The sequence below is a fragment of the Poecile atricapillus genome, chromosome 1, assembly GCF_030490865.1.
Source record: "Poecile atricapillus isolate bPoeAtr1 chromosome 1, bPoeAtr1.hap1, whole genome shotgun sequence".
Classification (NCBI taxonomy): Eukaryota; Metazoa; Chordata; class Aves; order Passeriformes; family Paridae; genus Poecile; species Poecile atricapillus.
The window spans coordinates 166,410,034-166,422,481 of NC_081249.1; the positions used below are offsets into that span (position 1 = coordinate 166,410,034).

Sequence of the window (12,448 nt, forward strand, 5' to 3'; positions counted from 1 at the left end):
AAGTTCAGTACTGCTTCAATAGATTTAATATATTCTTGTTCTATATTTTCCTAAAAAAATGTTCATGTTTTTAGTATTAAAAGAGAGTTCTTCCATTGGTAAAATCACTGTGCCAGGATGTGGAATATGAAGTTAGAACTTGCATGTGTCGGCAACTGGAACATGTAGCTCGAGGAATAGGGTGAGTGGAATTTGCCTGACTGATCTTAAATGCAAAATATTTCTCTAAAATGTTAACCTAAAAGCTCCTTTTAAAATTGCTGAATTCATGCATATTCAAGAATGAATTTGAAATGTACAGATGTGTTCTTAGTACTTGGCTGTTGGAAGTTGTTTCTTTTTTCACATCAAGATTTTTCTTCTCTTTTATAGTAAAAGAGAGTTATAATATATAGTAAAAGAGAGTAAAGGTTATTGCTGAACCATAAACCCAGCAGGTTTTTTGTAAATAATCATATCTGTAACTTCTTGAAATTATCTTGATTATCCATTGATGATGGATTATTATCAATAAATAATTTTATTATTTAAAAATTCTGACAAGTATTAACAGTTTTAATAATTATTTTGCAGTTTTTTGAGAAAGGATGTTAAATGGCTTTGTAAGGAAATTTCAGCTCAGTATCAACTTTTATTGAAGCTTGAAGGCCTTCAGTATTCACACATAGGATTGAAAAAGTCTGGAACTTTAATAAAAGAAAATGTTAATTACACTCAGGATTGGTCTCAGAGTGAACAAATATTTTAAAATTCAGGGTCTCTCTACTATCCTTTTATCAGGGAGGAAAAAACAGCAGTAACTTTTTTTTACAGAATTGAAAAATTATCAAGTAACATTCCTTACCCAGTGCTAGACAGCAGAGATAGATTAGATCTTATACTAACAAGTTATCATACTGTAAATGAAGTTTTCATAATTCTGTTTAGTGTCTTTAAAATGAACTAAATTTCACTTATTCTACTATTTATTTATTTAAAAAAATCATAGGTATTATGCAGTGGTAAATGACAGCGTTATTGGGTATTTAGTCCACCTTAGAATAGTGGTTTGATTGGCTAAATACTTTGTTATAATTAGCAGTCTGTCCTGTGTATTTTTCTTTGATTCTTCCTCACCATCTTTTAATCTTAGCATTAATGTATTCGTATTGACTGTTCTCTCTCTGAAGCTCTTTTATCCCTTCTCAATGCTTTAGATGATTTAATCTCATGAGAAATGGTGAATATTGAGCACTTTCAGTATGGAAGCTATTCCAGTGTGTCATGCTGAGGATGAATAGGTAGTAGGTAAATAAAAAAACAACTAAACAGATATGAGCAAATTTTCAGGTAAATATCGAAGGTATAATGTGACAAGAGTCCAAATGCATATTTTTACTATTTAATGTTATTGTCATTAAATGATCTATCATTTTCTCATAATTTTATTTGAATGTTAAATCATTTACTTGGAGGAATGCTGTTAACACCTCTTGATTTGCTGGTACATATAATAATCTCTGTAAGGTGCAAACAACTTTAGTGCTGATTATAAACATTTGAAGGATTATTGTTTATATTGACTTACAAAAGGGGCAGCTGTTACTGCTTTAGTCTGATCAGAAGGGATATTTTGAGCATTTTTATTTCAGCATCCTGGAGTTATTTAGCACTATATTAGTAGGTCAGTCTGTACCAAAGCAAAAAAGGACAAGTGGAACCCTTTCTTTACTACTTTAAAACCAAGGCCAAAAGCCAGTGCTTAGACTAGTTGGGAAATCGCATTTTCTCTGAGCAGTAGATGTTCTCTGTAAAGAAGGCTTATCTTTGATGTATAAAATTTCCAGACACTTCAATCCAACATGGCTTATACTTATTAAATTTTGGCTTTGGACCATCATATTGAGCATATTTTAGCATGAGAATTTTTTTAGTGATACAGTGAAATAGCAGGAGTCGTTTGATTTTTTTTCAGACTTCATTTCCTCTATTTATTTTGAGCTAATTTTAGTGCTTTTTTCAAGCAAATGATAAAGTTTTACGTTTAAAATTTGCATGTTTCTTTGATAAAGAAGAAAAGTCCTGAGATTGACTGGAAGTTTTTATTTAACTTTAATTTTCTTAGGGCTTTGTCAGTTTTTTCTTCTTGACTACCCAAAAAATACCTAAATGATTATTTCAAGGAAGAATTCTGTTTGCAGTGGCAGAATTGTTTCATTGTAAGTTTTCTTTTGACTGCTTGCTTCATGTTGCAGGACAGATTTAACAAAAACCGTGGTGCTTCCTGAGTTAGTGGAACTGGCCAGAGATGAGGGCAGCAGTGTACGCCTGGCAGCTTTGAGACTTTAGTGAATCTGCTTGATATGTTTGATGCAGGTAGGAATTTAATATAGGCATACTAGCCCAATTCTTAGTACTAGTCTAGTGCATCTTATAATAGTATTTTAAATTCTTTTTGTTCTGACAGCGTTACTCAGACATTTCAGATTTTGTTTTGTTCGTTGTTTTGTCCTTTATATTTCCTTGTATTTCATGTCTTGCAGTGCTTTATATTCAGGAAGTTTTAAGGTAGGTGAGAAGTTGTCCATGAAATCAATTATCATATTCCAAGTTCTAGTATAATATACTTAAACGGAATGAGTAAAACAGCTGTATAAATTATGGGATTATTGTGTTTCTAGTATTTAATTAATTAATGTAGTGCTATCAGTGCACAGAATACAAAGTGTTAGCTCAACAAAAATGTACTGTACAGGAACTTGGTGATGAATTACTACAATATATGGTTGTATTTAAGCCATAAGAGGAGTGTATAAGGAAAAGAAAAAATAATACAGTTTTGGGGACAATACTGTAAATAGACTTTTTAGCAGTTAGTGTTTGTATCAGTAAGTATGATAGTAGCTTAATTTTCTAATTCTTGAGCCTTTGTACTGATGCTATCAAGTTTGTGCCTCTCTTTGCACCTCTCAGTCTTCACTCCTCCTCCCCACTCCTTGCTGTAGCTACTGCTTTGAATTACTGTAAGAAGCTTAGAGAAAGCAATCAGGGGTTATTTGCAGGTCTTTAAGGAATGTTTCTAGAAATTAGGTTTGCGTGGGTTTTGTTTTCATGACTGAACTAGAAAATGAACACTTTTGAAGGTAGATGAGCCAAAAAGTCATCCCAGAGTTTCTCTCCCACAATATCAAAATATTTCTTCAGCCCAACCTAACTTTGTTCAGCCACAATTATTTGCTGAATCTTGCTGTTCATCTACCAAAAACAAATCATGATCCCTTTAAAACTCAAACATTTTAATACAATGATTTTATTTAAATTAAGTCCAAAGATATAAATTTCTTCAAACATTTGCTCCTTTATTTTATAAGGACGCAGAGGATTTGGATTTGGCTTTAGTTTCTAAATGATTTAATTTCTTTCCTGTGTCCTTAACTATTTTGTTTCTCCGTGAATTTATTGTATACCAAAAGATTTTGAAACACTTCTCAGTAGGTTTAAAAAATTACGTGCAGCATATCCTGATTTTTCTATTTACTGTTGCAGTCATGTTCAGTCTTGATCTCCCTGTATTCCTACTATTGTAGAAAATCTTGTTGTAGGAGTGCTGCAGTATTCTTTCTCTCTGTATTCTTGGTGAGTGAGAAGGTAGTGACTGTTTATTTATTCTCTGCCTCATCCTTTACTGGGGGATGCCTTTTCACTAACAACAAATAAACAAATGAACATAACAGGGAAGGTACTAAATTTAGTATCATTCTCTCTACCTCTTGTTTTGTACCTTCAGTGAGTGCCTGCCAGAAGTAATTCTGAGAATGTTAAATGAAATTTTTCTCAATTTATTACAGAGGTTCAGTCTCTGTGCTCTTTTTAAAATGTTGACAAATGGCTAACTGTAAAAATGTCTTTTGTTTTTCAGATGATCGGAGTCAAACTGTTCTCCCATTAGTGAAATCATTCTGTGAAAAATCCTTCAAAGCAGATGAATCTATCATAGTTTCTTTATCTTTCCATTTAGGGAAACTGTGTAATGGATTATATGGTATGATTTAATTTCTTTTTACAAAGCTTAAAAATGAGGGAAGATTGGAGAATTTGAACCCCTTGGAAAATACCCAGATTTGAGTATATCAAATGAAATGGTAGTTAGATTTTGGAAATTTCCTCTTAGGGTGACTATCTGTGTATTATTTATTGCTGGTTTTCCTTTGTTTAGACAGGGTCAAAGATGGAAACATGGTGTTTTATCTTTATTGGTTTGACTGATTTATTTGGGTATTCTGGAGCCTGTGATTTGTATGATTGAATTTTTGAAGCTAGAAACCTTTCAAAACATTATGATGTTAACTTTGTTCATTTCTGTGCTTGATCTCCTTTTTAAGGCATAGGGCAGAGTGTGGTCCATAAGGAACTTCAGGGGAGAAAGGAGATCTAATGCCATGTGGATTCCCCAGCTGCAGCTGAGTCCAAATCTATACTCATAATTTTTATACCCATCATTTTTGCTTGAATTTTCACTTGATCACAGCACAATATTTCTTGATAATTCTGCCCACCATGTTACCTGTGGAGGAATGGAACAGAATCATGGCTTTACATTATAATTTTTCCCATGACTTTTAAAAACCTTGATCTTTCCTACAGCTCTTTAAAATGAGCCTTCATGATTATGTTAAAGACTATCAAAGTGACCATTGCTTCACTACAGATTACTTGAAATGGTTGCTCCACGGTGTTAAAACGTTATTTCCAGAAGCAGAGGGCTAGGACAGTCCATCCTGTGTTTATCATGTTTTCCCAGTCTTCTTTTCTCTAGGTTGAATGACTAATTCCTGATCTTTCCATCTGACAAATTCATATTTTTCTTGAAGTTTTACACCTTAGGTCAGTTGAATCAAGTGAAAGGGTTACTTCACATGTCTTGCCAGATATATTGCTGTTCACAGTTTTCAGTATGAAAAATTGCCTTTTTAAAAAAATCTAGCCGCTACTTAGTCTTTCTCTTTCCTGCCCTCGTGCAGGTGATGCAGATCAGGCTAAGCATGGCACCTTACTGCTGTTTAATGGAATTATAGTCTAAAGTTTTAAGACCATATGTCCAGTTACTGAAGATCATTTTAAACTGTCTTCTGAGGAATAAGCAGTCTCTGTCCTTGTTTGATGCTTTCAGAAACCAGTGAAAATACTGAATAGTACTACTAGGATAGAACATGTTTTCTACAGTTTCCTGTCTTGTCAGTAGTATATGGGTAATTTTCTCTTAGTTGTTTTTCCAAGCAGTTTTTGGAGCATTTTTGTAGTTTTTAATCTATCATTTCTATTTCCTTGTGAAAATCATGACCTTTACTACCTCTTTTGTTTCACAGGTCCTGTTATCCCATACTAGAAGGAAATTGAATCAGTTTGACAAGTTTTGTTTTTGCCATGTTGGCTACTGCTATTATTTTTGGGGGAGTGTATGTGTATCTGTGTTGGTATTTAATAGTAGATTTTTTTATATATTTTTTGGTTTCAATTTTTTCAAACATATGAAAGTAACCTCCCTTACCTAATTAAATGGTTTGTCCTTTCCCTCTCCAGCTATTAAATGTCAGTACCACTTCAGCCTTTTCCTATTCTGTTATTTGAATTATTTAAGATTTCAACAGCTAGGACTTAAGCATTTTGAATGCTGGAATGAAGCACATCTGACTGCACATTTTGAAAACCTTTTGTTTAAGATCCACTGACCTGTTGCTTCTCTACTTAAAGCTTGAATCTTTGTCAGAGTTATTAATTTTACTCAGCCTAAATAAATTAGTGGAATTTGAAAAAGAAAGTAAAATTATTTGGCATTTCAGCCTTCTTCATACCAATCACTGATAGCTTTCCTCCCTCGCTGAAATAGAAATTTGAGCCTTTTCTTGATTATTCTCTTATTACTGATGTACTTGTAGTTTTTGAATTCTTCTTACTAGTTACATTCCAGTTTGTTCTGAGTACTTGTGTGTACTGATTATACTCTGCTAGATTCAATGGGGGTGGGAGGGGGAGGAAGGATAAAATCAAGATATTAGATAGATTTTAAAATAAGATTTGCTTGGGTTTATTATTAATGGCATTTGTAATGAGGAAAGTTTGTTGTTTTGTTTGGTTTTTTTGGTTTTTTTTCTTTTTTTGAGGCATTTTTACTCCTGAACAGCACTTGCGGTTTTTGGAATTTTATAAGAAACTTTCCACACTGGGTTTACAGCAGGAAAATGGGCATAATGATAATCAACTACATCTGCAAACTCTGGAGCAGGAAAAGAAGTACATTTCAGTGAGGAAAAACTGTGCTTACAATTTTCCAGTAAGTAACAGTAATTGAAAGTTTAATATTAATTTGTGTTGTTCATATAGTTCACTAAATAGGACTATACAAGTGATGGAGGACTTATTGCCAAATTGTTCATTGTTAGATAGATTTTAGCTCTTTTCTGCAAAGTTTCAGAGTCCAAAAGAGTTAGCAGGAAGTACTATTCTTTGCAGACCCTCAGAAAATTATTGGCAAATTTTGACTGAAGAAATGTTGGTCTAACAATTTACTGGTCTTATTCTCTCCTACACATTTTCTCCAAATGTTTAGCACAAAAGATTTGGGAAAAGGTCTGTGAAACAGTCTCCAGTTTAAAACCACTTGAATCTACACTTTGACATTCATTGTGTGTCACTTCATTTTAGGGAGTCGGAGATTGAAACTGAATACTCAGGTTGATGTTTTAGTCATCTTCCTGCCTGAGTACAGAAAGTCTTTTCAATTTTATGTGAGGTATTTAAATACACCAGTCATATTTCTGTAAATCTACTTTATATTTTGACATTTTGCATTAGTATTCGATGAAAACATGTTTGCACCAAGAGCCAGTAGAAAACTATTTTTCCTTCTGCCTTTTAAAGGCAAGCACACTGTATGTAGATAAACATCTGTTGATTTGTTTGAGCAAAACCAAGGTATGTACAAAGACAATCATAGTGAAATTCAGATTCTTGCTTTGCTGCTTGCTGAAGTATTCTTTGTTTTTGAAGTATCCATTTTGCAGTTTTTGCTAGAGTACAGAAATGTTAACAATATTTATAAATCTGAAGTTTTTTTATCTCATAGTTTCAGTCCTTATCTTCAGAAAAACAGCCTGCAGCATGTCTGGAAAATAAATAAATTTGGTTTAGTTCTCAACTCTGGATTTTGTCTGGTGCCTGTGTTTTAACAAGGCTAGCAGAACCTCCACACTTCCTTCTTAAAATAACAATCTGTTCTCTCTCAAGTTCATCTGATAATCTCTGCTAGTGTCATCCTTTAGCTGTGTTGTTAAAAAAGGACTTTATCCTTCCACAGGCCATGATTGTTTTTGTGGATCCAAAGAACTTCCATTTAGAACTTTATTCTATATTTTTCTGCCTTTGTCATGACCCCGAAGTTTCTGTCAGATATACCATGGCCATAAGCTTCTTTGAAGTAAGTCTTCTCAAACTCACCTGGATTTATTTTGTTTTGTTTTCTTCTTTAAGTTTACGTTTGTGACTGTTCAACCAAAAATAAAAGACTTGAGAAAATGTATTGAAATTATTTAGTTCGTCAAGGGTGTTCGGTTCCTTCTAACCTCTGTGTACAGCCCATATACACACATTTTATTTAAGTTGTGTGACATTTGGCTACAAGAGATTACTGCTAGGTCAAATTGTAAGAAGCAAAAGGTGGAAGAAACTTTTGGTGATTTAGTACCACAAACATAAACAAATGTTTATGTAACTATAATATTTGAAGTTTTTCAATAGTATTAGAAAACAGACAAATGGGAGAAAGGAAATGCTCCCTTTTGTGCCTGAAAACTCTTAGAACTGTAGTTTGCTGGTGTAAGTAAGGAGTATTTATGTGGAACAAATCTAAATGAAACGCTCAATTTAATATGAAACTAGTTGGAAATTTATGCAGATATAAGAGCATCTGTATTCTTATATTTCTATTCAGCTTATATAAATTCTACTCTGTTATTTTCAAAAATTTAAAAAATGTAGAAATGCATAGGTAATATTAACTATATGGAGTGAATACCAGAAATTGAAATACACTCTCCTGAATATAGAAACCATATAGGGAAATCTTCAATGTTTTCATATTCCTTCACTGAGAATCTTTGTGTTTCAGTCTTTGAGTTCAGCTTTGATCCCATTGTGTTGCTGGGGAAATTGGTAAATTAAGCAGTTTTTTGAAAATATTTAAATGAATAGTAGAGGGGAAAATGGCTTTATTTCCACCACTGTAAGAAAGATGCACGGATTTCCATACATCTTGTTACCTATTAATGCCTTGTTTTAATGAATGATAGTCCAACCTAATTGCTGAAATTGTAAAATTAACATCTAATTCTACATAATATTTTGCTTTAGCTGTATAACACTATTAAGGTACTGCCTGAATATAAGGATATTATTTTAGCTGGTTTAAAGAAACTGTAAAATTACACCTTGGCCTAAATGTACATTTAGTTCTCATTGGTTTAATTTTAACAGCTTAACTAGGCAGCCATGTGACAGACAAAAATGAGTAATTTATGTCATTCCCTGCTTGCTGGATTATTTTCCAAAAAATAAAAGTCCCTGAAGCCATTTCCTTAAAGCTTCATCTTGATTGGAAGCAAGTTCTGATTTTTGCTTGGCTTAAAAAAAACATTAAAAAACATCATCTAGATATTTATTGTGGCAAAAAAATCCCATTCCTCACGTTTTTGTTATGTTTGCTATGAAACCTTTTTAATATTATGGAGATGGAGTGCTAGTGTTTTTTAAAAATTTACATGAGACTTATGAATCTCATGAAGTAAGGAGTGAAAACTTCAGGTGGAAGGTTGGGGAAACTTAAAATCCAGCACAGGCTAAGAAAATTTTGTGGTTTATGTTCTGTAAATTATGCAGCAGGCTGACTCTTAACTCTCCTAATTCACAACATTTGAATATTCCACAGTGAAATATCTACCCTTGCAGTGCAGCCTAAAACATTTTTGGTAAATGTGAAATAGAGTTAATTCTAAAAGCATGTTTCATAGATAGATAATAGACCTGTTTCTTGACTCATGTTGTTTATATAAGCATATTTTTAATGTGATCAGTGGGAAAGTACACAACTTTAGGAAGCTGATATTAAACACTTTTTTCTTCATGCTTGCTGTAAAGTAAGCAGTGTTGTGCCATGGAACTAAAGAATATTTCACCTTGCTATCTTACTGTCATTTTTTAGGTTGCTAAGCTTTTAAATTCTGATGTGTATACAATACATAAAGAACTGGTTACGCTATTACAGGATGAGTCACTGGAGGTAATACGCTTTTATTGGAACTTTTCTGGCTTGTTACATCGAGGCAGATTATCTTCATGTTTAATAACTCTTCACTGACAATTAGTAGTAGAGTAACAATTTGAAATGATTAACAGCTTTTACTTCTGTTGCACAGACAGTGCATAAAGATGCCAGCCTTCTGTGAATAAAAAGGAGGAAAGTAGGAAGGTGTTTGAATTTAGTAAAAACCACACTAAATTTATTAGCTTTTAAAAATACTAATTCTAAATAGTTTTAAGTGCTGTATTATTTTTTACCTTACAAACTCTAAAAAAGCTTTCGGTTTGGTACTATATTAAAATAATAGTTGATAGGATTCAAGGTCTTTTGCTTTGTTTTATTTTTATTGTCCAATTGAAGAGGAGATAAAGAAGTTGTGTATGGTTTGAAGATCAAGATTTATAGAAAGAGTTTTAGTCCAAGGTAACTTGCATAGAACATGAATCATTGAAAATAACATGAAAAGTTACACTGGAGTTAACATAGTTATACTTTATTGGATGGAAAAAAGAGACATTTATATTAGAGAAAAAAAATCACCATTTCCTCTGATACTGGTTACTCCAGTAATAAGTTAGACTATTCCAGTTAGAAAACTTGTCTGATCACATATATAAAAAAAGAGACCTGTAATACTTATATTACTTACTGCATTAAAATATCAGTCATCTATGCAACTAATCAATGCAACTAATCTCCATTCTTTTTCAACATGAGAGCAGAAACTTGAAAGGTGTCAGCAGGGATATGTTGGTGAGAGTTGAAAATGGAGCTGAGTTCATTTACAGACCTCTTTCATGCAGCCTTTCTTTAAATAGGTATTAGATGCCCTAGTAGGTCACCTTCCTGAAATCCTTGAACTAATGACTAATGGAGGAGAAAACAGTGGATCAGAAAGCAAGGTGGGTATTCTCATGGGGTTTTTAAAATTTTCTTTCTAAATGAAGGTAGTAAGAAATTTCAGACAAAATTTGTAGGAAAAGGCTTTCATGATTAGTTTCTGCTTTGGAGAAATAGGAAGTTTCTGTTTGTTTTTTTTAAATTTTCTTGATTTTATAAACTTTAATATTAAAAAAAATTGGAAATATTAAAGTTAATATGAAAATGAACAGTTTATATGCATTCTTTTTCTAATTAACCACAGTTAAGTGAAAACAAAATTTGGTTTCATGTTAAGGGAACAATAGCTAATACATGTTTTAAATCTCTTTCATATTGATGTGTGAATTGCTCATGGGTGTCATTTTCAGGCTTCTGCTAGAAGGAAATCTATTTCCAGGAGTAAAGACACTGAATTAAGAAATCTGTACTCAGCTCCCACCTTTTCTAATTTAATTGTATATTGCTCTGGATGATGGTCTACTCCATGACTCCTCACCTCTAAGATGGAACAGAAAGGATGCTGGTTTTGAGCATATTTCCTAAATGTATGGATAAATTGAGATTTTGCAGCAATATAAGAATTGAAGAAATTTATTTTCTTTTACAGTCAGAACTTGACAATGTAATTTGAATTTTTCATATATTTACAGCTGTAAATATATATTACATATAGCAAATGCAATGTCAGGTGTGGTAGTCTTTCATTTTTCTTAGTGCTAAAGGGAATTTAGCTTGGCTGCTATGAATTCTTTGCCTTCTACTGAGAAAAGGTGCATAATTCCTACTAAAATTAATTCCTACTAAAACTAATTAGGGGATTGAGAACAATAACTGCTCAGATAAGGAGGATAAAAGAGAAATGGGATTCATTTGGTTTGAAAAAGAGAATGCTGAGGAGAATTGGCATAATGGTCTTAATATCTATAAAAGGGTGTTACAAAGAGAACGGTGTTTAGTTTTCCTTTGTCAGGAGAAGGGATTGGAGATGAAAGTGTATTTAGGTAGTGAAATAACTTTTGGATTAGTCTTCCTTTCTTATATTGTTGTGATTAACTTTTTAAACATAGTGACAAGACACACAGCTTGAAAATATGAAATTATTGTTTATCCTTCTGCTTCTAGTTACTTTCTATTCCTGACTTGATTCCTGCATTAACAACAGCAGAACAGAGAGCAGCAGCTTCTTTAAAATGGAGAACGCATGAGAAGTTACTACAAAAATATGCATGTCTCCCTCATATCATATCAAGTGATCAGATCTATTACCGTTTTATTCAAAGGATGTTGACAATCATTTTGACAAATGTGAGCTCACCTGTTGCTTTCTCATTTGTTTTTATTTGTTAATGCATGTTAGACCACTAGATATTTGCTATGTGTAGTACTTCCTGTGTTATAGAAATCTTAAAATACTGTCCCTTTCATATGGTATAGCAAGCTGTGGCATTTTTTCTATGAGAATTTTCACTGAATACTTGCCCCTGTTTGAGGAGCAAAATTTGGATTGACAGTTTTCCTCCTACCCAAGACTTCTTCCTTTCCTTGTGCTCATCATCAGTTTGTTTCTAGTTAAATCAAAACTTTTTCCTCTGAAATATGCCTTTTTTTTTCCTGATTCCGTACATTACATTGTGTTTGTTCTTTATGGAAAACTCTGCATTTCTAAAATAAATTATCATTTAGAGCTATTAGTCTGAAATTTTACTGGGTTAATTCAAGAATAAAACTGTTGTAAGAGAAGATGTTGTTAGTTTTATTTCTAACACTTGAAATACAGAAGGTGCCTTGCAAACATGGAATATTTTACAGTGCATATAAAATAGTTGAATCTCAAAGTTGGGCAGAAGGAATAAAGAAGCAGGTGTCTCATGAACTGGCCAAACTTCCTAATTTTCCCTTACAGTATGACATTTATTTCAAAATTTATAAAGTTAGGCTATTTTTTAGCTATTTTTTTTCTGATTCTATATATGTTTTTAGTCATACTCCTTCAGATATGTTTGTGTTCCCTGTATTTCTTTCAAGAATGTCCTGCCAGTCCAAAAAGCAGCTGCTCGGACTCTCTGCGTTTATTTGCGCTACAATCGCAAACAAGAACAGAGACATGAGGTTATCCAGAAACTGATCGAACGTAAGATGATCTTTCCTCCATTACTGAGAAATGAAAGTTAGTTTTGACTGAAGATCTATTTACAGTTTCATTTATTCAGTGTAATTTCCTTTCATCATTGGAGG

General features: G+C 32.8%; 1 protein-coding gene across 1 annotated transcript in view; it reads left to right on the top strand.

Moving 5' to 3' along the window:
- PPP4R4 (protein phosphatase 4 regulatory subunit 4) overlaps positions 1-12,448 on the top strand; it is a 62,582-nt gene that overhangs the window by 34,753 nt on the left and 15,381 nt on the right. The window contains 10 exon segments of the mRNA XM_058854176.1: positions 84-181; positions 2,235-2,311; positions 2,314-2,355; positions 3,899-4,021; positions 6,141-6,310; positions 7,334-7,453; positions 9,233-9,310; positions 10,150-10,233; positions 11,336-11,518; positions 12,239-12,344. Of these exon segments, the coding sequence (XP_058710159.1) occupies positions 84-181; positions 2,235-2,311; positions 2,314-2,355; positions 3,899-4,021; positions 6,141-6,310; positions 7,334-7,453; positions 9,233-9,310; positions 10,150-10,233; positions 11,336-11,518; positions 12,239-12,344 (1,081 nt within the window).